Source organism: Beta vulgaris, chromosome 2, assembly GCF_026745355.1.
Source record: "Beta vulgaris subsp. vulgaris cultivar EL10 chromosome 2, EL10.2, whole genome shotgun sequence".
In the NCBI taxonomy this organism is placed as follows: domain Eukaryota; kingdom Viridiplantae; phylum Streptophyta; class Magnoliopsida; order Caryophyllales; family Amaranthaceae; genus Beta; species Beta vulgaris.
The window spans coordinates 5,558,950-5,585,054 of NC_079203.1; the positions used below are offsets into that span (position 1 = coordinate 5,558,950).

Here is a 26,105-nt window from a genome sequence, read left to right on the forward strand (position 1 = left end):
GTAATGTTCCCACTACTTTAATCTCCCATTCTTGCTTTTACTTAATTTTCAATTAATTTTTTTACTAGATAACCGCAATTTTCAAAAGTGTAACATGTAAAAAAAACCTGAAAAAAATATATATAAGGTTTTTTTTTTACAATTTACACTTTATTATATATATATATATATATATATATTATATATATATATATATATATATATATATATATATAGGTAGGATCCGCTGAAAACAGCTCTTAGTCTGAAAACTAAAAACAAGAGTAACTTTTACCACTTTGAGGATAACTTTACATACTTTAGGGGTAACTTTTACCTATTTTAGGGTAATTTTATTATATTAAGGATAAAGTTATATATTTCAAGGGCAACTTTATATATTATAAGGGTAACTTTTAGTACGTTTAGGATAACTTTATTATGTCATAATTAATTTTCATCTTTCTAGGATAACTTTGAGTATTATAAGCATAACTTTGAGTATTATAAGGGTAACTTAACTAAGGGTAACTTTTAACTATTTTTTTTTTTTTTTTGATAGTTTTATTGCTCAAATACCCAAAGAGGGCGAGAGTACAGCTCAGGCCATTCTCAAACATAACATCAGTACCATCAAAGAGCAGACTCTAGCTACAGCATCTAAGAAATCAGTGTTTCCATACAACAAATTCTGAATTACGAAATAGTAATTTTTCCCCAACCTTCTTCAACATTCATCTTCTTTAACCTTTGATATTTTTCCCAACCTTCTTCTCCAACTTTCATCTTCTTCACCTTTGATATTTTCCCCAACCTTCTTCTTCAACTTTCATCTTCTTCAACCTTCTCTTTCTTTCTCAACTCTCATAATCAGAAATCTAGACACCAAAAATCCATCGATATAGAGAGTAATCGAGTTCATCGAATCAAGGCATCATATAATACTGTGTTCGATTTATGCCCCAAAAATTAGGGATTGGTGCTTTATATACGATTGGTTCAATTAGTGCATTCAATTAAAGCTTAGATTTTAATTGCAATATCGATTTTCTGCAATTCGATTCAGGAATGAAGGTAATTTGGACTTAATTGAAGAACAAAACAATGGTTTCCCGAGGATTCTGATTGGAGGTGGAAGAGATGAAGCGAGTTTCAGAGATAAAGAGAACGCGAAACTCGAGGATTCTCCTTCGAGTAAGCAACCTCGATTAGAAGAAAGGTTTCCATTGACGAGATGGGAGCTCGTTGTTGCTATAGCAGTGTTCTTTGTTTTCGCCATTGGTTGGTTCAATCCACAAGTTTATCCATGAATTTCACCCAGCAGTTCTCTATGGTTCGAATTCAAGCATTAGAATACATGAATTCATCCGAAATGACATATTTTGCCTTTAAATTATGCACACCCACCATGAATTTGCTTAAGTTCCTAGAAATCAAATGGTGAGAGGAGAGAGAATTTGGGGGGTTTTGTTCTGGGGGGAAGAGGATCGAGAGGGGGGGTTATTTTGGATTTTATGAGGGGAGGGACAAAGAATTCCACCCCTTAGATCATCTTAGTAATATTATTTGATGGCTCAAATCTTCTGTTTTTCAGTTTTCACATTAATGAGTGTTTTCACAAGATCCTATTCCTACTTGCCATATATATTGAACAAGTTAATAATGAAATTGAATTAATCTGAAATTTCAATTAAATATTATATTAAGGAGAATAATTTCCTCTTAGTACCTATGTGTGAAAAAAATTTATTCAAAAATTAAATTGATAATATAACTTAATTGACACAATTAGAAGAAAAAAATCAAAATTTGAATTTCATATTAATAATTATACTCATAATATTCTAAAACCTAAATGTTGATTATTCTTATTATATAAATCAAACTCTTTTCAACGATTGAACCTAATATATATATTATTCCATTTTATTTGAGCATAGACTTTCTTCTAATGTATATTTCTTTCTCTCGATGTAACACCCCGACCTCTAAGCATCTTAATTAGGTTGATTAATCTTGATTATTAGCAGCGAAAGTACTAGCCTTTCATCGGTGCGTTACTGTCGTACTTTCCATTAGGAAAATACAAGGCAACATACTTACATAAACATATAATAACATGGAAACTTAGACGTACTAGATTATATTAATGTAAAACAGAGTTGATCTCTATTATATAAGCCAAGGGAGGAGGTGTGGTGTCCTCTTTTGAAGTGACTAAGATACCCTTAATGATCTATTAATGGAATGAAAAAAATTACAAATGCAAATCATTTAAAAATTCGCATTCCAACTTGCCATTTAAAACAAGTTTAAAATGGTATATGCATCAAATACTTCAATCAAAAATTAAATGGACAAAATATTTATACCTTATAAAAAAATGGCATATATAACGTGCACATGAAAAGTCTGAACATTCACTACCTTTGATATTCTTTAATTCAGTTAAACCAACTCATTATTTTTGTTCTTTCTGTTCAATATTCATTCACAAAAAATTAATGTTAACAATCACTTGCTTATAACCTTTTTATTTTTTTACATTAGCGAATTAATATATCTATATTCATCTAACTGTTGAATTTTTCACATTTAAATTTAATCATAAATAAAGTACGAATGGAGTATCTAATAGAATAACAAATTTTGAAATTAACGCACGCATCGCGTGCATATGAAAGCTAGTGTTAATTAAACTAAGTAACTACTTAAGTTACAAAAGCTATAAATGTTTGATTTATTCTAATAACATTTCCTCACTGCTAAGCCATGGCGTCATCCCCATCGGTACCTAAAACAGAAAAACAAAACGTCATGAGCCGAGGCTCAGTAACATACTACTCTAACAACGTAAAATTCATTTCAACTCATTTTATTTGAAAACAGGGAGAGGAGAATATCGCAAACATCATTTCGTAAACATATAACTTGATATTAGAAATCCAACCATTTTGAGATATTATCCTTTATAATCTTATATCATTTTAAATGTTAACTTGGCAAGTACAACATCATAACATCATAACATCATAATCATTAATCCGAAAGGCGACCACAACAGAGGTGACACTTGCGGTGCCCATAACATAAATCCGAAAGGCGGTCACAACAAAGGTGACACTTGCGGTGCCCATAACATATACATATCCGAAAGGCGGTCACAACAAAGGTGACACTTGCGGTGCCCATAACATATACATATCTGAAAGGCGGTCACAACAAAGGTGACACTTGCGGTGCCCATATCCGAAAGGCGGTCACAACAAAGGTGACACTTGCGGTGCCCATAACATACTGCCAAGAACCGTCTTTCACTTTCATTTATCATGTTTCGTTATTTTTATATTTAGGTGATAAAACATCTCTTAAGCATCATGAAGACCAATTCAGCATCATAAACATCATTTAGCAAAACATTTCATATCCCGCAATCCATAAGCATATATCGTCAAAACATTATGTAAAGCGTCATAAAACATAGTTGGAAGGGGAGTGCGGGTGTTAGCAGTAGACGTTACCTCGAGTCGCGATTATTATACTTGATAGCCGGGGGAGGCTTGTAATATCCCTTTTCCTTTCTAATCTATTCAAGAATTAATAAAGATGATTTATTAATATTTTATTCTAGATTTAAGCTCTACGATCCATTTCCATCATGTGTCTATGAATTACTAGAGTGTTAATGAAATTAATAGTTATGAAACCTTATTATCACCATTTATTACTTAAACTACTTCTTGAGTTTAGTAACTTGATTTCTAACTTATGTAAAAATATTTAATTAGTAATAAACATTACTTCTAAGATTCATGAAAATTCATGTTTAATGACTTGAAGGTGTGATTATAGGACTTTCATATTTTGATTAGACCTTTAATAGTAAAGTGATATTTAACTCATCGTTAAACTCTAACTTGTATTAGTGATATTTCCTACTAGTTAACAACTTAAAAGTGATACTCACCTCATTAAGCTAAAAAGTGGGACTATAATTATAGATTAAGCATACTAACATTATACTTAAAGATTCAAGTGTACTTAATTAGTATTACTTTATAATATATAAACTTAAGTTATAACTATGTGAACATGAAACTATAACTTAATTAACCAAAGATACCCTTTATATATTAAAGGTGTAATATTAGTGATTATGTCATAATTTATATTATACTATAATTAGGTTGTATAATTATTTCATAAAGTGGAATTTATAATATTAAGTTAATTAACTAAGTCCAAACAACTTGATTTATTAACCATATTAAGTTTCTATATTTGAACTTGAAAGATTAAAACTACACTTATACATAACTAAATCTACTACATACCATGTAGATTTTAAGGTCACAAAAACAAGATTATGAATCTAATTAATTTAGTTAATTAGCCCAACACATTAATGGGTCAAGTTAATTATTAAGCCCAAACTATAAAGAGCTAATAACTTAATATAGTTTTTATTTCAAAATAAGAAAAGGAGGGAAGGTATGTAAATATACCTTACTGTCAAAACAAGAGAAGGTAGAAGATGGACAGCAGGGGGGCGTCGGTCTGAGCTCCGGCGGTGGTCTCCGGGGGTTCGGCGCGCGCGGGTCATCGACGGTGCTGCGCGTGCAGCAGCGTCGCGCGAAGAGAAGAGGAGCGAGAGAGAGGGCGACGAGGAGAGAGAGTGCGAACGTGAGGGTGCTGACGCGGATCTCCGGCGGCGGGCTAATGACCGGCGAGTGACGAGGTGGGGGCGAGATTGTGCGCGGCGCAGGTGGCGCGCGCGGTGGCCGACGGTGGTCGGTTGTGGGGGTCGACACAGAGGGGAGAAAGAGAAGAAATTTGGGATTTTCCTTTGGGTTTCTTTTTGTTGCAATTTTTCCGGCGATTATTGACTGAATTTCTGTTTAGAGAGAGAAGAGAGGATGAAGGTTATTGTTGGTGGGTTCTTGATGTTGAATCTCCATGGCTATTTATAGTGGAGTTTGGAGGTTTAAAATCAGTGGTTGGGAGGAAGATGGTGAAGTAAATAATTAATCTGATTTTGTTAACTTGAAGAAGCTTTGGGTGAGGATTGGTGACAGATTTGACTGAAGAAGGAGAAGAAAGTTGTGATTGCATGAGTGACAAATGGACATGGTGGAGTGAGGAAGAAGACACCATTAATGGGGGGAAATTGGCCATAGCTTTGTTTTCTCTTTTCTCTTTTTATTTTGCAATCCAAAAATCAGAAATTTTTCCATACTAACACTCTTAAACGTGACTTAATGAAATTTTGGGTGAAATGTTGACATTTTGTACTTTAAGTGAATTATCAACTATATTAGCCTTCTTGTTTAACTCATGAAATCGTAAATTATAAATTATCGTCGTAATTTAAGTTGGTAAATTTTTATGTTAAAAAAAATTCTATAATCATTTTATCAAATGTTGCTTAATTAGTGGAAAGAATAAAATGTGTTCTAACTACATTATTATGTTAGTTATTCACTTAAATACGTTTAAGATTTTTAGGATATTACATCCTTACCCCCTTAGAAAAAGTTTCGTCCTCGAAACTTACATAGCATTGTCAAAAGGATAAAATCATGCATTCGTAAACTTGAACATTCATACATAAGATTTCAGAATCACATAGTTAAACACATCAAAGTAATCTATTCAAACAAGTGAGGGTATTTTGTTCTCATCTGATCCTCTACTTCCCAAGTGGCTTCGGATGACGTGTGATTAGCCCATAAAATCTTAACTATAGGAATTACTTTGCTTCTAAGTTGCTTTTCCCTACGATCAAGAATTTCAATCGGTTTCACTTCATACGACAGATCGTTCCTCAATTGCAAAGGCTCGTGCCTAATTACATGGCTTGGATCAGAGATGATGTACTTCCTCAACATCGATCTATGGAAGACGTTATGCACTCGATCCAAGTCTGTGGTAAAGCTAATCGATAAGCCACTTCGTTGACTCGCTCCATGATTTCGTACGGACCAATATATCTCGGGCTCAGCTTACCAGACTGTCCAAATCTCATGACACCTTTGCTAGGTGAAATTTTCAGAAAGACATGATCACCCACCATAAATTCTAGTGGCCTTCTTCGACGATCCGCGTAACTCTTTTGTCTACTTTGCGCAGTCTTGATCCTAGCTTGAATAAGTCGTACTTTTTCTGTCGTCTCTTGTATCAAGTCAGGCCCAATCATTCGTGCTTCGTCGATGTCGCTCCAACAAATAGGTGTTCTGCACATGGGATGTAGGTTTGAGGCTGAGTTCGTATCTTTTTCTTTCTGTTTCTTTCTTTTTTCCTTACTTCCTAGCTTTATTCAATTATTCTCCCGGTTCTTTCTGCCTTAATTTTTGTTCTTCCAATTTTCTATTTCTCTGATTTTCCATCCTTGTGTTTATTTTAAAATTATCTTGTTTAATTTATTGTCCCTACTTATCTTTAAAACACAATTACTTTTACTTTTTTTAAATAAAAAAGTCCAACTATAATTTTTATTCAGTTCCAAATTCATTCCTAACAATTATTAGATACAACATTTTTTTAATAAATTAGTGTACTAATATTAATGTTATTTGATGTCAAATCTAAATTTCTCATCATTGTCCATTGTTGTAATAAAATTATTTGAGGTGTACTAGACATACTACATTACTACGTACGTCTAATTAGTAGGTGTAAATGTGTAATTGATGTATCAATGAGGTGCCCTCAAATTTAAAATTCTGAATCCGCTTCTGTCTGTATATTAATATAAAATTCAAGGTGATTAACTCGGCCAAGCCCATATATTAATACTAGTACTATCAAACATCATCACAAATTCACAATACACCTCCAATGAACACCAAAGATGATATTCAACAACTGAAATCATCCCTCCCAAAAGAGCTATGGTTTAATTCATACCCCATGTATTTATACCAAAATTGTTGGAACATAATTCTAGATTCCACAATTGCCTGCCAAAACCATTTCCAAGCTCAAGACACAGATATCATCATAGCTAGCATCCCTAAAACAGGCACAACATGGCTCAAAGCTTTACTTTTCTCAATCTTCAACCGCAAAAATCACCCAATTTCTGAATCCCCTTTACTTAAACACAACCCCCATGAATTAATCCCACAACTAGAATCCATAATCTATGAAAAACCAGAAAACCCAAATCTTAGTCTCCTTGAAATATGCCCAAAACTTTTGGGCACCCATCTCCCTTTTCAATCACTACCCACTTCAATTAAGCACTCTAATTGCAAGATTATATACGTATCAAGAAACCCTTTTGACACTTTTATATCATCTTGGTTATTTTACTTGAACTATGATGAGAATGAAAGTGTAAAATCTGATATGATAGAGGAATATTTTGGCAAGTTTTGTGAAGGGAAATTCCCATTTGGCCCTTTTGAAGATCATGTAATTGGGTATTGGAAGGAGAGTTTGGAGAGGGCAGAAAAGGTATTTTTTGTCAAATTTGAAGATTTGAAGGCAGATCCTAAGGTTGAGTTGAAGAAATTGGCGGAATTTGTGGGATGTCCATTTTCTGTGGATGAGGAGAGAGAAAATGTTATTGATGAAATTATAAAATTGTGTAGTATTGACAAGTTGAAAGAAGTGGAGGCTAATAAAAGTGGGAGAGTGTATTCTTTCATTGAGAATAAGTGGTTTTTTAGGAAAGGGGAAGTTGGTGATTGGGTTAATTATTTGAGTCCTTTAATGGTGGAAAGGTTTAAGAAAATCATGGATGAAAAATTTGCAGGTTCTGGGTTGGAAATCTAAGTACAGATTACTGTGTGTTTTTGCATCATTTTGTTTGAAATGTACTGTATTTGATTTGGTTTTCTTGATGATGTACCAGTACTAGCAGCCCCACCCCACATATACTCTGTATATAATGCTCAGCAATTTGAATTGGTATTGCAGTGAGAGTTTTGCTTGAATGTTTTGATCCAAGTATCCAATCACACTAGGGAATAGGGATGGCAATGGCGCGGGGTGTTATTCAAATAGTATAGCTTTACCCATATTCACTTAACAGAGCTAAATTTTGATCTTGTGCATATGTGTGTTTTTAAATTTGTAACTCGTGACTTAAGTACGAATATATTTTTGATCTGCATTTTCCATTTTTAATTAGTTGCAACTTGCCTTCTTCTTTTAAGAAGTTTTACAATAATTGCTTAGGTCAATAAGTTCTGATTTTGTATCTCAATTTCCATCACATGAATCTATAATCCCTATTTCTATATATCTCATCATTACATGAGCTCCTCAAATAATTGTGTTTTCACTGTGTTATTATTTTGGAACAAAGGATTAGTAGTTCTTAGGACTTACGATGCATGATTCGAGAAATTTAGGTTGAATATCAATGAAAAATAATATTATTAAGGTGACAAACTGACAACCGATGCAAGAGGACAACTTCAGATAGAGATCCTTGGAGAGCCAATCTAGTTACAAAAGCAATAAAGTATGGATTATGACATTAATCTTTCAAGTTAAACTTCACTTAATGACTTGTGGTTGAAATTGAAAGTTCAAAGGTCGATAAATCACTCTTTTTTCTTTGAAGAAGTAAGTAAAAATTGACAAAGGAACTGTCAAGTAACTCAAGTCATGTATAACATACATGCCAAAGAGGATGGTCCACATGAGAGAATTCAAATTCACAAAAGTTACGACAGTTAAAATTTAGAGTACACACTACACAGTCGTTGTTCAACACTAGTATTTTATGTAGTAGTATGTTTTGGCACCGCAAAACACAATTCAACAACCAAACCATCAATTTTCTACAATCAAAATACAAAATGCTACTAGCTGATCACACAATACATATTTCATTTTCATTTTTTCAAACTTGTAGTTTGATTATGATCTATTGATTTATCATCAGTTTGTAACACACAACACTAATATGATAATTTTATTTAGTTGATAAAATGGGGAAACCCAACTGAACTAACACCTCACACAGGTACAACCAGTCGAGTTTGCAGGTCAGACTCATTAGAGGAAATAGGATGGTAAGGGAAACCTCACCCTAAGGAACATTTAATAGGATTTGATCCCGACCAAATCTTTACCAGTAGGCCAAACCTTGCTTGGTACAACACTAATATGATGCGTGCAGTGGTTCGTATTGATTATCCAATTACTACAGCAAAAGAAAACTAAATGAAGGCAACAAATAAATGAATTATATTTGCAAATTTCACTACCCTACTATTCCTACTTCCCTACTTCTTAAATCCAAATATAAAGTAACATTACTATATAAAACAATTTATATATATGTAGCCAAATTCAATAGAGTAAGATTAGATAAATTCCAAATAATTTTTACGACTACAAATCACTATACCATCATCCATCATCTAGGATAAAATGCTAGAGGAACCAGCTCCGACAAGGGAGTTCCAGTAGGAGTAGGACCCACCGACGTCGCAGGCGAGTTCCGGCAAAGAGGACATGTAGGGTTCATCTTAAGCCATTGATCAATACAATCAACATGAAAACAATGGTTACAATTAGGCATGCATCTTACAATTTGTTTAGGCTTATACTCCGACAAACAAATAGAACATGGACCATTATTGGGCTTAGGGAGCCTCTTGCTCTCTCCCAACACCACCTCCGGATACAATACTCCCTTCTTGGGCTGCATGTCCCGGCCCACCTTTATCATGACCGGGCCGGGCAGCCCGGTCACAACGGGCCCGGGCCGTCTTGGGTCTCGACCGTCGGCGGCATCAATGCCATCGACGTCGTCATTGTCGATAGTGACGCCGCCTCGATGCCTGGCGCCGGATGACTTGATCCGGACGCAGGCGTACGAGGCGAGCATGATGGTGGAGATGAGGACGAGGATGCTGACGGCGATGGCAATGCCATAGCCGAGGCCGACGCTAGAGGTTGTGATGGTGGGGGGAGGTTGGTGTGGGATTGAAGGTATTGGTGTTGACATGAACTACTCATGAGAGTTATAAAAAAGAGAGAGAGAGAGAAATAAATGTGTAGTAAGGATTTGATAAGTTTGTTATGTGGGAGTAAGTGTAGGAGAAGGTGTTTGTTTTTTTTTTTGTTAAATTTGTGGGGTTGTTGAAAGAAAGAGAAAAAAGAGTGTGAAAAAAGGAGAGAGTATTTAAGTGAAAAGGGTGGGAGTATGAGGAGGAAAGAGCAGGTGAAGTAGGTGTGCATGGTGCTTTGCTTAAGGCCCGCCGGGCTCCACGGGAAGAATTAATATGAGAGAGGTAGAGAAGCATTGGAGTTGGTGTTTTTCAACATTTTTGCAACTTAAATATAGTGTATGTACTACTTTTAATGTGGGTGGGTTACATATGTCATGCATCATTCATGATTCATGCATGATGCATGCATGCATAAGAATTCTCTTGATGGGTGGAAATGGAGATCATGAGGATTTCCAAAAAGAGATAAAATGGGGATTAATATGAGACATGTAAGCAAACTTTAAGGGAAATCAAAGGAGGGAAAAGGGACAATTATATGATCATTACATACTACCATGATCATCTAATTTGTGGGTTTATGCTAGTTTTGCGATTTCAAATAATGGAGTACTACTTAACTAAATACTTTATACTTGTAATTTTGTTTTTGGTAAGTTACACTAACTACTTTCATGATTATTTCTCTAATTGCCGACAATAATGTGACCTATATTAAGAGTCTAAAACTGACTCTTCTTCTTTTCTTTTTTATTTTAGAGAATGCATGTACTAAGTAACTCTTATTTTGGATTATTGGTTTCGATTTCTCATCAATAATAATCTTTAGTGACTATTGAAAAGCGTCTGACTGTGTGATATGTGTCACTTTTCTTCACGCAAAAGGTCCTCACATTGAAATTTCTCTGTAATGAAATTATAAACTTACAACCTTGTATTGCAAAAAATATGGAGCTCCTACGAAGGAGTCAACGATATCAATAATGTTCATTTACTACTAAAAGTAATTTATTAATGAATTTATCCCAAATTATTAGATAAGAAAAATAAGAAAGTAAAAGTTGAAACTTAATATCATGATTAGATTTTTTTGTGCAAAACACAAGTAAATTAAAAAATCACTACTCACAAATCCAAATTAAACCTAAAAAAAAAATCACCCGAGTTATTAACTATTTAATGGTAAAGGTAGAGTTCTTTGTTTATCAACAAAACGATTTGTTATATTCTCGACCCATCCGAACAACTAAAAAGACAAGTTTGTATAGTCCCTGTTTGGCGCTAACATTTTAGGTAGCGGGTAGCGATTGGTCAAGATCAAAATCAACTTAAGAAAATACGATTTTTCACCATATACCCCTGACAAATTTTATTTTGCACCATACACCGTCGCAAGTTTCAAAATTCACCATATACTCTCTACTTTTCAAAAAAAAATACATCAAACTACCCTTTTGACTAAGGGTGTTAGACTTTCATTACTCATTAACCCCTAATCTATCTCATTTTCTAACCCTCATTAACTCTCCTAAACCCTAACCCTAACCACTAAACTAATAACCTAACTGTAATTTTTATAATAAGGAAATATAAAGAATAAAGTTGAAAGCATTTTAATACTATTTAGGGGAAAAATATATAATTTGGGTAAGCCTGCAGTTATAATTTAAATATACAAACTACTTTTGTACCTAATTATATTAAAGTTTTATAATGTTTTATTTTCGAAATAAATTAAATAATAAATCGGAATTTGATTTGGAAAAAAATCCTATTAAACCAAGGTTTGTCATGCTATATATATGAGAGCGAAAAAAAACCCTAAGTTCTAATCTGTTGTTTCCTTCTTGATAACACGTTTATATACTCGTTTTCATGTGATATATTTGTGTGTTTCCATCATACTTTCCCCATATATTTAATCTTTTAGGGTTATTATTCTTTATTTTTCGCTATGTTCTTCTCGGGTGTGTTTGTTTTGTTTTTGTAGGATTATGGCGTGTATTGCTAGGATTATTGGAGTTGATTGGAATTTGCACAGAAGCTTGGATGATTGCGAAGCATTCAGATTGATTGATAGCTTTATTCAGCGATGCTTTTGAAGACCTATTGCAATATGGCATTGGTAACTCATAAATTACCGTGCCTAAGAAGCAACAAATTAGACTTTTGATAGCAAGAGAAAAAAAAAACAGCATAAACCGCCACCCTTTGGCTGTCCTTTCAAGCTTACCGCAAGGCGATACCGGTGTCCAATTTTAATATTACGTAATCCTAGCTAGTTTCATAGTGTTTTAGGAATCCAAATCATAGTCGAACTCCTTGTATTTTGATAGCATATAAATAGGTCTTGAATAGAAATTGAAGGGAATTTTTGGAGAGAGATATCACATGGGATTTGGAGTTTTTACTTGGGTTCTTCACGTTTCATCAACATTATTCCTCATTTTTCCTTTATTCTTTGTTTTCAACATTCAAGTTTGCAATTTCATCAATTAATTCAAGTACTATTTTCTCTTCTCTATTCTATTATTATTATTATTATTATTGTTATTATTATTATTATTAATCATGCTTTCTTGTAATCTTTATTTTGTTTATTCAATCATCATGTGTGAGTAGTTTTCTATTCTAGGGTTAGGTTGAACCCTAACATGAATTGATACATGTTTAATTCTCAATTCTCAAACCTTGATTAATTTATGATTCATTTATTTTAGGGTTGGTTTTAATTATCAGTATATGACTAGAAATAGTTTATATTGAATGTGATTATTTTTCGAATCTAGAACCCTAATTTAAGCTAAAGGAAATCATGAAAATAGTTTATGGAATTTATTAGGATGTTAGGATTCTATGTCTAAAATCCTTAATTTGCATGACTTCATGAAAATAGGCATGATTGCATTGTTAGGGAAGCTATTGGTTGATCGAAAGAAATCCTTAGTATCATTAGGCCGTGTCAATCTTATGAGTTATCTATTAATTAATTAAGAGAAAAAGGATTGTTTGTGGCATTAATTCGTGTTAGTAGGGATACTTAAACCTAGATGTCTTTAGTCCTTGATTCATTCTCGATAATTTCATTTGCTTTAGTTATTTAGATTAGTTCATCATCACTTTTTTTGATTACTTTCTTAGTATTATAGAGTCAATTTAACTACTTTGAATCAGTTAGTCTCTTGGGATTCAACCCTTACGTTACTTGCCCGACTAAATTAGTCAGGAGGAATAGTTAGGTTATTTTTATTAGGTACGCGACACACCTTTCACTTCTTCTCCTCCCTCAAAGTTTTTCTTTCTCCCCTCTTCTTCTCCCCTCCCTTGAATCTCGTCGGCCTTCGAGGAGGTTGTACCGTGTGTGTGGTGTGCGACGCGAAGTATGCTATCGGGTCGAGCGAGGGTGTCGAGTGTTGTGCGGCTAGCGTCGAGCGAGTTTGTGCGAGGTTGCGTGTATGTGTGCGGTTGCTGTGGTCCAGCAATTGTGGGTGCGACCATCCGAGTGAGTCGAGGGTGATGCGGTGTGTGTGTGCTCAGCGAGTGTGAGACTCGAGGGAAGGTGTCGTGCGAGTCGAGCGAAGGTGTCGACGGGGCGTGCGAGCGAGCATTGTGCGTGGCTCGAGGGACTGTGCGAGTCTCGAGTGTTGTGCGAGCGAAGCATCGAGCGAGTGTTGTGGTGCTGCTACCAGAGTTCCTCGTGTTGCCGGTGGTTGTCGTCGCCGATGGTTGTCGTCGCCGAGTTGGTCCGGTATAAAAAAAAATTATTTATCTTCTATTATATATATATCTTGGATTAAGTTGTAATTATAAATAAAGTATAGAAACCAGATTTATGATTATGTTTTAGTTCTTATGTTAATTTTATTTCTCAAATCTGATTTTTATATTACTTGTACATATATAATTGTTTAAGTTTTGTGTTGTAAACAAAACATGATATAAGTTGACAAAAATCATATTTACAAGCATATTATTAAGTCCTAAATATGTTAGTTTGAATAAAGTTTATGAAAAGAAAGTTTAAACAACAAGAACTTTTATTTTAATACTCAAAACATCATATTTTTACATAGTTGGATAAGCTGAATTTTATTTTAATAATATCAAGGACTTAGCACTGAAATACTTTTATTATTTCGATTAGGTCTCAATTTCATAAACGGAACGTTTAAGTAGTCAGCAAAGATTCTCCATTAAAAGGTAATACGTACACGTACTAGTTCAATTGGATATGTTAGTATCATGTTTAGGTTATGTATTCTTTCATGTGAACCTAGAGATATGATACAAAACAATTGTATGATTATGATTGATGAGATTGTTTGGTAACATGAAATCGATTGGAAATCTGTATGTATTATCCTGGTTGTATGATTTGTGAATTGATTGCATTATTATTAAAATGCGTAATTTTATCGTATTACAAGCATGAAATGAATTAGATTGGAATCCTATGATTTATTGTTGTAGCAAGGATACTGTTACAAGAGGTTGTCTAAACTAAAGAATTAAGCATGTTTAGTGATTATTGTATGAAATATGAGAAACTATAGTCATGTGGGATCTTATTAGATTCGTCTTGATATGTAGTTTAACAATAACAACTTTTCACAATTTTTTAAATTATAACTATATACAGATATTAATAGACAAAGATGTGCTTTGGAGACCGTATAATGTCAAATAAAGTAATATCACATTTACTTTGAAACAACCTAAATAATAGTATTTTATTTATTTTAAAACGTAAAAATTATTTTTTTAAAAAAGATACATGACATATTTAGATGGATTAAATTTGTATTCCGATATTGACCATCATGTGCCTTATGCATCATTTTGGTTACCCCAATATTTGCTCATTTCCCGCAATTATGTCCATTTCCCTCGTATTTTCGTCACAATTTCCCCTCTTTTTTTTTTTTCCCTTCTCTCTCATGCGACACATTTGTTTATCTGTTTTTTCATTAATTGCAACCATGAACGTATTGAAGTTGCATAGCAAAGTAAAAATCACCTACATGCTCTGAAGGAGATGAGAGAAAATTGCAATGAAGGGTGGCAAAGGATTTTTTAAGATTTACCGTTTATATCCCAGCTGTTCTTCAAACACCAGCCCATTTAATTTTCAGGAAAGTAATTAAGACTCCATTTAGAAGGCGTAAAATATTATTTTCTGGAAAATTATTTTCCTCTCTTTTTAATATTATATTCGTTAGCTTACAAAGGAGTGTAAAATCATTTTCCTAGGAGTAAAATTGTTCTCTAATGATGAAAAAATCATTCTCCCTTCAAAATGAAAGGAAAATTGTTTTCCTTTCTTTTCATTATCTCTCTTGTACACTCCTCTCACTATCTCCTTACTTTCACTTTCATGATCCTTTTGCTTCATCATTTTTCTGACATGAAACTAAACAACGAAAAACTAATTTTGAATTTGTGTTTTCCATTGTAAATTATTTTTCATAAAAAAGTTTTACACACAACAAACGAAGCCTAAGTTTAAGCTTTTTGATATATCTCTTACTACATATTTTTTAAAAAAAGTTGGCGTTTTGTTCATATAGGTTATTTTTGTTCTCCAACTAACTATAACTAGGGGTGAGCACATCCGAGTACCCCCGATCGAAATTCCGAACATTGGACCCGGGTCCAGTCAGAATCGGTTCCTAAAATTTGAAACCAGAATTGAAATTGGTTGGACCAGGTCCTCATTTTTTGGAATTGGTCTTGGAACCAGTTGGGACTAGTTCCAACATCGAGTACCCAGTTCTCTGAAAGTGCGATGTAATTTGGATTTTAACTAGAGGCGACTTTCTAGATGTGGTCTTGGAATCGTTAAGAACCGATTTTAGTATTGGGTATCTGGTACCCAATGGCATTCAGAAGCTAAATTATTTTTTTGTACGTTAAGCTTGATAAAGACTAAAATGAGAATCATACCATATATGTATTAGAATCCTTTGATATAATTTCGGTCAAACATCTATTGACAAGCTAATACTCCCTCCGTTTCCTAAAGATCTTCCCACTTACTGTTCCTACAGATACCAGGGAAAATCAAGTTGTGTGGGGCATGGTGTGAGTAAAGTAGGAGAGAGAAAGGAGTTAATATAAATAAACAAATAAAAATGGGTTAAAGTAGGAGAGAGAAAGGGAGTAAAATTAAATTAATAATGTAATAGTGGACCATATGATAGTGACATGAGAGGGTAAATAGGGAAATTTATTTTGCCAAATAAGGAATAAAGCAAAAGAGAGAAGATCTTTTGAAACACCCTTAAACGGAAAGAGGGTAATACTAAATTATTCATCATACATAAAAAAAATTCCACTAGATACTTAGTTTGAGACCTGGTTTCATCAAGTATCTAGATTTACCGGGTACCCAGTAGGTAATGAGTCCAAAATTTTATTATCCAATATTGGAACCACTTGCAACCGAGTCCTTAGATTTGGATCCAGACTCGATCCTAACAAAATCAGTTCCAGTTCCAGTTCCAAACCCATAAGGGCCAAGCAGTTCTAGGTCTGAGATCGGGTACCCAACTCACCCTTTACGATAATGACGTGTTTGGTATGTGAAAAACAGATTGTGGGGATAATGGTGAGATCGGAATAGGATATTAATGAATGGGATAAAAATAATCCAATCCTATTAACTCAACAATGGATTTTTGTGTTTGGAATGGTTAAACTCTCTTTCTTTACTCATCCTTATCCCTTCAACCAGCCCTACAAGTTTAAGGGTGCATCCTCCTCAACTTAAAAAATTAAGTTTCATGTCCAATAAGTTCAAATAAGTTCAGATAAGTTGTAATAAGGTCTAATAAGGGCAATAAGTTTCAATCAGGTCTAATAAGGTCGAATAAGTTTCAATCAGGTGCAATAAGTTCCAATCAGGTGCAATAAGTTTCAATCAGGTCTAATAAGTTCCAATAAGTTCCAATAAGGTCTAATCAGATCCAATAAAGTCCAAATAGTCAATGTTCAATAAACATCTGTATTATTGTACATTATTTATTATTCATAATTTCATATCACTATTAGTTGATTATGTTATTATTAGAATTTTAATCAAAGTAGCACAATGATTATATAGTATTATACTTGTATTAATGTCTATTATTTTATTAAATATTTGTATTATTGTCTATTATTTTATTATTCATATTACTATTAGCTGATTATATGTTATTATTAGAATTTTTTATTAAAGTACCACAATGTATAGTATTATACTTGTATTATTCTCTATTATTTGATTATTTATATTACTATTAGCTGATTATATTATTATTAAATAATATTATAATTATAGTCAAATAATTAAGGTTAACAATAATAATCATTATAATTACAATATTTTGTAATTCGTCTTTAAATAAGGAGTTAATGCATTCTACTACCTTCAAGTAAATGAAAGTGGAGTGAAAATTTTTCATATGTGCCAATTTTAACTTGTTAGCAATAAATGTTAATCAACTTTTGATTTTCTACTAGTGCTTTATAAAATCAAAACAAGACTATTAGATATATTAGTGGTGAAAGTTATGTATAGGCAAATATATAAATAGTAATTTTTTTTTGTTAAATTAATTATCATAAGAGATAATTAATAATTATTATTTTCTTAAAGGACGAATTTTAATAATTATTACTTCATAATAAATTTTGAGGGGTAGTATTTACGTTAGTTAGGGGTAATATTTATGTTATTAATAGTCAATTTTTTTTGTCTAATAAGGTTAAATAAGTTTCACTAGTAGAATAAATGTTATTTGCTGCGGTGATATTGCTGCGGTTTAACCTATACGCAGCAATATAACACGCAAAAAGAAAAAAAAAAGAAATTGACAATATTGTTGCGGTTCCTACCCAAAACCGCAACAATAGATAGTAACGAGACAAATTTTCAAATTTAATTAACTACTTTGACGAGCTATATTGCTGCGGTTTTATAAAGAAACCGCAGCAATACATTAAAATATTAATATTTTAATATATTGCTACGGTTTCTATAAATTAACCGCAGCAATATAGAGGCCCATTATTATATAAGGCCCAACGAAGACGGCACCCTCTCACTAAACCCTAAAAAAACCATGCCCCTCTCTCTCCTTTCACTCACACGCGGTTCCTCCCTCTTCCTCTCACGCCGTTTCATTCTCATCTCCTATCTCTCTCTCTTCACTTTCTCCTTCCTCTCTCACCAACACCAACGCTCTCATCTCCTTCTCCTTCTCCAACTCCCTCACTCAATTCCTTCTCACCTGAGCCCTCCATCGTCGCCGTCGAAGAGCAGCGAATATACAAAGTCGAAAATTAACGAAGACGAAAAGAAGGCTCGCAACTGATTCAATCCTCGTAATCCCTCCATCGTCGCCGTCGTTGTCGCCTTCGGCCCGCCGGTTACCAACCAAATATACGAGCAGCAGCGAAGAAGCAAAGACGAAAAGCAGACTCGCAACTTGTCAGCCCTCCATCGTCGGCGTCGCTAAACCCTCCATCGTCGCCGCCTTCGCTTCATCACCGGAACTCGGTTAGATTTCATTCGTTGCTCAAAAGTTCGCCAGATTTCAAGTACTCGTTTTGGGTCGTCATTGGTTGTGTTCCTCCAATTTGTTGGTTGTGTTTGTTGTTTTAGAATTTCTACTGTTATTATGTACAATTTGTAAATTTTTCAGATTTGTTGGTTGTGTTCGTTGTTTTCGAATATCTACTGTTATTATGTACAATTTGTCAATTTTTCTGATTTGTTGGTTGTGTTTGTTGTTTTCGAATTTCTACTGTTATTATGTATAATTTGTCAATTTTTCAGATTTGTTGGTTGTGTTCGTTGTTTTCGAATTTCTACTGTTATTATGTACAATATGTCAAGTTGTAAGTTTTTTTTTTTCATTTTACTTTTTAATTTATTGTATTATTTATGTAACTAGTTTTTTTTATCCTTATATATTAATAATATTCATATCATTTCATTTTCAATTCATATGCAAATTTTGTGGATAGTGGATTTGTTTGTTACTGGATTTTTATTTTTCAAATGTGATTGCAAAATGGAAAAAAAAAAATTTTTTTGGTTACCAGGACCTATTGCTGCGGTTTCGGGCCCAAAACCGCAGCAATATTACTTTTTTATACAAAAAAAGGTAATATTGCTGCAGTTTCTGGCCCAGAACCGCAGCAATATTACCTTTTAGGGCCATATTATTTCACCATAATTTTTAATATTGCTGCGGTTTGGTCGTTAAAACCGCATCAATATTTCTTTATATTGCTGCGGTTTAAAACCGCAGCAATATTATTAATACCTATTGATGCGCCCTTAATTGCTGCGCCCTAATCCGCAGCAATAGGGCACTTTTTAACCGCAGCAAGTAGCCTTTATTATACTAGTGTTTCAATAAGGTCTAATAAGTTTCAATCAGGTCCAATAAGGTCTAATAAGTTTCAATCAGGACCATTAAGGTCTAATAAGTTTGAATAAGGTCAATAAGTTCCAATCAGGTTCAATCAGGTCCAATAAATTGAATCAGGTCCAATCAGGTTTAATAAGTTCAGTTCAGGTTCAATAAGTTCAGTTCAGATAAGTTCAGGGCCAATAAGTTGAAGAGAACGCACCCTAATTGTTGTTAAGTGAAAATGGCACGGGCCTTATTTGACAATCACACGCTGCTAGTCAAATTACCTGGTTTGAGTAGTTTATTATCAAAGCGTGGATTATGCACCAAGGTGCACAATGCTCATTGTGCACCCAAAAAGAACATATCATTTATATAAAAGAACACACGAGTTAAAATTAAAGAACGTGTAAATTTATATTTATAAAAGAACAAAGGTTATAATGAAAAGAACATATAATAAATGAACATCTACACTCAAGGTAAAAGAACATATACCTTTTAAATTTAAATTTGAAAAAAGAATCTTTAGTTGCAAAATTTTAGGAAACAAATAACAATAATTTTTTAAAATTACAGACTCTAAAAATGATAAAACGACGTAGTTTCAAAAAGGGTTCACCATGCTCTACATGCACTTGGGTGCATGTACTTATTTGCGGTTTACTCCCTCTATTTTTTTTATCATTCTCACTTTCTTGTACACGTCTCCCAATACACTTCTTTGAACTTAAATATCTTTCATTATATATTAGTAAAAATTATAACGATTGAATATTAATAATGTACTAATTGACACGAATCAAACAAGATCCCACATGACTATATTTTTTCTTATAGGTTGAAAACAATTGAGAAGATTCTCTCTAAGTATGAATAGTGTCAAGATTCTAAGTGAGAAAGATAAAAAAAAAACAGAGGGAGTATTGTGTTAGATGTCCGTGCAAATGTGTTTAGTAAATGCTATTTAGTCTTCTTTCTTTTTTTACAGGAAAAGTTTTTATACCCAATATCAAATGCAACCTTTTCTTACTTAACTGTTTCATACTCCCTCCGTCCCAATTTTGTTGCTACATTTTGACCATAGGCACTTTCACGTCGTAACTTTGACTATCTTTTACTCCATGTACATAATAAAAAACATAGTCATGTTGGATCTTGTTTGATTCGTCCCAATTTGTATATTCCAAATATATAATTTTCTCATATATGTAACTCAAGATATTGGTGTTTGAAATTGCATCTCGTAAACTGTGAAAAAACAAATGTAGCAACTAAATTGGGACGGAAGGAGTACTAATTGCAACATTATTATTTTATTTGGCACATTATTATTTTATCATTTCTCACCTTGCAGCTATGGTACATATCTTTATTGAAAATAATAATATAGTAATCATCCCATCCCATCCCATCCCATCTGCCCATCGCCAATTATAGGACTCACATGTACCTATAACATAAAAATATTTATATCTTCTATCAAATCAACTTTAATAACAAATTAATCAGAATTTATCTTGTATACACATGTTTTAGATCAAAATAAATAAGATGGAAAAGAAAGTATCAATGAATTTTATATTAATTAATGTGTTAAGTTTGAACAATTTATAAAGTAATTAAAAAAAATATCCTCTGATTATGTTCCACAACTCGAGAGTGGCATGTGTCAATGTAGACGACCTGTATCTGATTGTAGGGTAATATTTTGTCAATGTCAACCTGAATTTGAGTTTGGGGGTGAAGTTTTGTCAATATCAACATAAGTTTTGATGGTTTTGTTTGAATAGTGTATTCACTTGAGGCTATGATGAAAGCTTGAATCTCATTAGATTTCTATATAGGCCATATTCTTTGAGGTTTAAATAAATTAACTGAATTGAAACCGTGAGAGAAAAATAGTCGAACTGAACTAAAGTAAATTGAAGTGAGCTGAATTATATTGAACTGAAACTGTGTCCAAAAGATCAAGACCTTAATGTATTTAAGCATTTGACACAAATTAAGTTGATGTGCTAGTTGACTACTTTCAATTTTCAAAGAGATTTTCATATGCTCTTGAAAATATTGAGTTTTTGGTCCCTTTAATTGGAGGAAGATAGATCTATTTATTAGGGGCGAGAGACCGCCCTTCATGGACCAAATATTTTTGGATGTGGCATCATCTCATGACTTGTAAATCTTTTTTATTATTTTGGCCATCTAATTATCTTATCTGAACTAGTGACATGAACTGGCACAACCAATTATAAGCCATATTATATCAATTTAACTTGGATTTTCTTATTTAGGTGGAATAAATTAATTGAATGAGCAAATAACATCAATTACAGCTCAAGATAACCAAAATATTCAAATGTAACCCACTAATAAATTGTTAATAGCTACACTCATGTCCCACTTCATTTATTTTCTAAAACTCTTTCCCACAAAATGTTGAAATTAATATGGGATGGTTAGAATAGTTACTAGCTTATTGGCATTTTGTTAGAAAATGACCAATGAGAATTTTAAAATAATTTATTGACGAAGGCTTTGTTATAGAATGCTTGGTAATGGTAGTAAATTTGACCACCTTTAGCAGATAATAGTTCATTCGACACTAAATTCACAAACATCTCTTGCAAAAATTTCATATTAACAAAGTTTACAAATTATTCTTTTGAGCTTAAATCTCCTTTTCGATCCTCTATCAACTAAACATTATGATAAAAAAAATAGACTAGTAGAACTTTTCATTTAACCTTTTCTTTAAGCCTATCTTGCTTAGTAATCCAAAGCCTATCGAATTCCTACTAATTCGATTTCGATCTAGGTCAAGCCTTAATTAGAAAGGGGAGGGGAAAAGTCTCCCAATATATGTTATTACGTCCCCGAGCCTCCGACCCAAAACCTTGATTAAGTTAAAACAACTTCCTTACCAATTAATCCGAACACTTAATAATTTTTTATTTTATCTCGAACCTCTCATTTATCCCCAAATCACTCTCATCCATTTACAACCCCTTTTACTAAACCTTTCAAGTTCTTGCTCTTCATTATACTATCAACCAACGTTACCTTGCTTTTTCTTTTGTCAAAAAAAAAAAAAGTAACTCACCCACGGCCCAACTGAACCAGGTCCAAATAAAACCAACGTAGGCCTAAACAACCCTAATTCACATCGCCTCCATTTTCCCATCTCCTCTTTAAAAACTCACACCAAAACTTGAAACCCTCAAAACCCTAACCGGCGCACTCTAGGAGAGAGAAACTGCAAATCATCCGCCGCAACAACTTCACTCAACACCAACCATGGGTAAGTAAATCCACTACTTTATCTTCTTCAAAAAACTTCATTTTCTGAATCGAAAAACATCAGCTTAATCTTAAGCTTTAATGGCGGATAATAATAATCTGATGATTTCATGATAATTATACTACAGGTAAGGTGCACGGATCTTTGGCACGTGCCGGTAAGGTCAGAGGTCAAACTCCCAAAGTTGCTTCACAAGATAAGAAGAAGAAGCCACGTGGACGCGCTCACAAGCGTATGCAATACAATCGTCGTTTCGTTACCGCCGGTATGCGTTTTACCTTTGCTATTTAGTTTTTTTTGTATTTAATAAGTAATTATTGTTTATGTATTGTTAGTTGTATTTTGTAGCAAATCAATGTTTCGTTACTTTTATTGGATGATAAAAGTATATTTTGTTGAAGTAAGTTTATATTTGGATCTAAGTTTGTATAGGTTGATTTTGTGTTAGTTAATTAGTTGATGATAATGCGCCAATTTGCAGAGCAAGGTCATTAATTTAGAATGATGCTATCTTGCATTGAAGGTTGGCAATATGAATCATAGGCGATTCTCCGTGCCTTTCGAACTTTGTTTGTGTCGATTGCGGCCTCGAACAAATCGCTACATTTTTGTTTATATCATGTTTTTTTGTGTTTTTTGATCCATGACTTTTTGTTTGTTGAATATAGTAGTTAATTATGATATTGGGGGATAGATGTGTTTGTTACTTAGCCAATTAGCAGAGCAAGGTCATTAAAATTAGAATGGTGGTACATTGCATTGAAGGTTGGCGATATAGAATTAGAGCGATTCTCCGTGCCTTTCGAACTTGTTGCTTGTGTCGATTGTGGCCTCGAACAAATTGCTACATCATCCTCTTGTGTGTTTTTTGTATAGGTGTTTGTCTTTTAGTTTTATTTGGTTGCAAATTGGTTGTTGTTTTATTAAGTTGATGTTTGTCCTTAATTTAGATCTTAGACGGTAGTTTAATGGGTGCATGTGTTGGTTGTAACTCGCCAATTTGCAGAGTAAGATCATCAAATTACAATGATGGAAACTTGCATTGAAGGTTGGCAATATGAAATATAGGCGATTCTCCGTGCCTATCGAACTTATTGCTTGTGTCGATTATGGCCTCGAACAAACTGCTACATTTGTTGGTATCTCTTTGCTATTATTACCATTAATCCATAACCATAATTGAAAACAATCTTCTTCTTTGTGCTTCTAAAGAGTACTTCCTTTTTAGTTGTAGTCTGCACTTTTAGGTGTATATGATATACTGAGAAGAAGCTGGGCAGGGTTTTTATTGTGAATGGCTGTATCAGTGCATAATAATTTATGAAGTTTGTTTGTTAAACAATCCTGAAATTAAAATTTGAAAGTTAATTTGTTGGGATATAAGTGTGTTCATTATTTGTAGTTAAGAAAATGCCAATTTGCAGAGTAAGATCATCAAATCATAATGATGGAACCTTGCATTGAAGGTTGGCAATATAAATATATGGCGATTCTCCGTGCCTTTCGAACTTATTGCTTGTGTCGATTATGGCCTCGAACAAACTGCTACATTTCTGTTTTTCTGTTTGCTATTGTTATCATTCTCATAATTGAAAACCCTTATATCCTCTTTGTGCCTATAAAGAGTGATTCCTTTTCAGTTTTAGTCTACCCTATTAGGTGTATATGCTATTATGGATGAAGCTGAGCAGTTTCTTTTGTTTTAAATGGCATTTATTCATGCTCAATAAATCATGAATTATTTTCTGGTTAAATACTGCTGAAGTTGCACGTTAGGAGGTAATTTGCTTGGGGATAGACGTGTCCACGATTTATAGTTAAAGAACGCCAATTTGCAGAGTAAGATCATCAAATTAGAATGATGGAACCTTGCATTGAAGGTTGGCAATATAAATACAGGGTGATTCTCCGTGCCTTTCGAACTCATGCTTGTGTCGATTGTGGCCTCGAACAAATTACTACATCTTGCCTTTCTTTTTTGAAAGAATTCAAGCTCTTTGTGTTTCTTTAGATGTATCTGCTAAAGTTTGATATTTTATTGCTTTGTTATCCTATTCTATGTAGCTCATCATGTTGTTTTTAATTTCAGTTGTTGGATTCGGCAAGAAGAGGGGACCAAACTCATCAGAGAAGTAAAAGACCCAATAACAAAATGTGAAGTTTTGCAGCATCAGACTTATTTTTAGGATATTGAATCCCTCTTTCTTTCTAGTATTGATGGTTTCTCAAGTAATGTACTTTGTGTATACTTAAATCACTATTATTTTTTGGTATTCGTGGGCTTTCTTCAATTCTGCTGTTGGAAGTTGGAACACTGTTTTCATGTACTATGATAGTAGTAACAATTTACTACGTGTCAATATTAGTAGTCTTTACCGTAACAATTTACTACGTGCCAAACGTAGCTTAAAATTATTGGGTGATCTGTTTTCTCATCTCATAAGAGGAATACATCAAAGAAAATGAAACAAATTAAAGTTAAAGGAGGACTAGGAGATGAAGATTGAGCTCTTGTACGGTGGGCATGTTTTCACTTGCAATATACTCCGTATGTGCTTTGTAGCGTTTACACATATGCTGCATTATCAAGGTGTACCATCTGATTTTTTGATTTGGTGATTATAAGCTACCTTCAAATCGTTAGTCATTGTGTAACTTCAGAAGCTGTGCTAGATCCAATTTTAGCCGAAACTGCGAATTCAAATATGCCAAGGTGGTCATGAATGATGGCTGCGATGTGAGTGACGCATATCAACCAATAGGAGGCACTTTCCATTGCACGAAGAGATAAGCTGTCTAAGTTGGTAGGGCGTAAAACATTTTCCTAATAAATTATTTTCCTCTATTTTCAATTTTACATTGTTTGGTTTGTAAAAAAGTTAAAACCATTTTCATGTCTAAATGGGGGAAACTGTTTTGTATACTTATCTCTTTTGTAAAACATTTTCCTAATAAATTTTACATTGTTCCTTATCCTTATCTCTTTTGTATACTCTTTCACTATTTCCTTACTTTCCCTTTTATTTTCCTTTGATGTCATCATTTTTCTTACATGGAACCAAACAACGAAAAACCAAATTTTATTTTTCATTGTAAATTGGTTTCCATGAAAATTATTTTACACTGAAAATGTTTAACATCCAACCAAACGGAGTCTTAAATCCCTATTAATTTTTGGTGTTCGTGAGCGTTTGATATGATGTTGTTGGAACCCTTAGTTTTCCTATCTTATGATGATAGTGACGACTTATGTTTCAATCTTAATAGTAATGACCTAACTTAGACAACTTAGCTCAAACCTAATTTTAAAAAAGTGGGTTATCAGAAAAGTGGATTAGGAATTACATGTTTGTCGACATAATTAATAAATTTCTCTTGCTTCGAGTTGATTAACTCATGCATATAGATGCTTCCCAAGATAGATAATACATTTCAGTTGATAAAGCA

At 33.3% G+C, this 26,105-nt stretch overlaps 3 protein-coding genes, 1 long non-coding RNA gene and 5 other non-coding genes across 10 annotated transcripts; 7 read left to right on the plus strand and 2 right to left on the minus strand.

The window, feature by feature from the left end:
- Positions 1-2,557: 2,557 nt before the first annotated feature.
- Positions 2,558-5,355, minus strand: LOC125495114 (uncharacterized). 2 transcript variants are annotated; one of them, XR_008968406.1, is made up of 3 exons: positions 4,485-5,355; positions 3,501-3,565; positions 2,558-2,773 (listed from the first exon to the last, which is right to left on the minus strand). It is a non-coding gene; the product is annotated as an uncharacterized LOC125495114 (long non-coding RNA). The 2 variants fall into 2 exon arrangements; XR_007271803.2 differs by lacking the exon at positions 3,501-3,565.
- Positions 5,356-6,751: 1,396 nt separating this feature from the next.
- LOC104887591 (cytosolic sulfotransferase 5) lies at positions 6,752-8,112 on the plus strand. Its single transcript, XM_010672253.3, has one exon. The coding sequence runs from the start codon at positions 6,817-6,819 to the stop codon at positions 7,756-7,758; it is 942 nt and encodes a 313-aa protein (XP_010670555.1). The 5' UTR covers positions 6,752-6,816; the 3' UTR covers positions 7,759-8,112.
- Positions 8,113-9,267: 1,155 nt separating this feature from the next.
- LOC104887589 (putative RING-H2 finger protein ATL69) lies at positions 9,268-10,527 on the minus strand. Its single transcript, XM_010672252.4, has one exon. The coding sequence runs from the start codon at positions 9,947-9,949 to the stop codon at positions 9,356-9,358; it is 594 nt and encodes a 197-aa protein (XP_010670554.1). The 5' UTR covers positions 9,950-10,527; the 3' UTR covers positions 9,268-9,355.
- Positions 10,528-22,499: 11,972 nt separating this feature from the next.
- Positions 22,500-25,042, plus strand: LOC104887588 (40S ribosomal protein S30). The gene is made up of 3 exons (XM_010672251.3): positions 22,500-22,658; positions 22,786-22,923; positions 24,748-25,042. The coding sequence occupies exons 1-3, from the start codon at positions 22,655-22,657 to the stop codon at positions 24,792-24,794; spliced, it is 189 nt and encodes a 62-aa protein (XP_010670553.1). The 5' UTR covers positions 22,500-22,654; the 3' UTR covers positions 24,795-25,042.
- LOC125495352 (small nucleolar RNA snoR86) lies at positions 23,139-23,265 on the plus strand. The gene has a single exon (XR_007271990.1). It is a non-coding gene; the product is annotated as a small nucleolar RNA snoR86 (small nucleolar RNA).
- On the plus strand, positions 23,380-23,509 carry LOC125495355 (small nucleolar RNA snoR86). Its single transcript, XR_007271993.1, has one exon. It is a non-coding gene; the product is annotated as a small nucleolar RNA snoR86 (small nucleolar RNA).
- LOC125495353 (small nucleolar RNA snoR86) lies at positions 23,664-23,792 on the plus strand. The gene has a single exon (XR_007271991.1). It is a non-coding gene; the product is annotated as a small nucleolar RNA snoR86 (small nucleolar RNA).
- Positions 24,082-24,210, plus strand: LOC125495354 (small nucleolar RNA snoR86). The gene has a single exon (XR_007271992.1). It is a non-coding gene; the product is annotated as a small nucleolar RNA snoR86 (small nucleolar RNA).
- Positions 24,496-24,623, plus strand: LOC125495356 (small nucleolar RNA snoR86). The gene has a single exon (XR_007271994.1). It is a non-coding gene; the product is annotated as a small nucleolar RNA snoR86 (small nucleolar RNA).
- Positions 25,043-26,105: the final 1,063 nt, after the last annotated feature.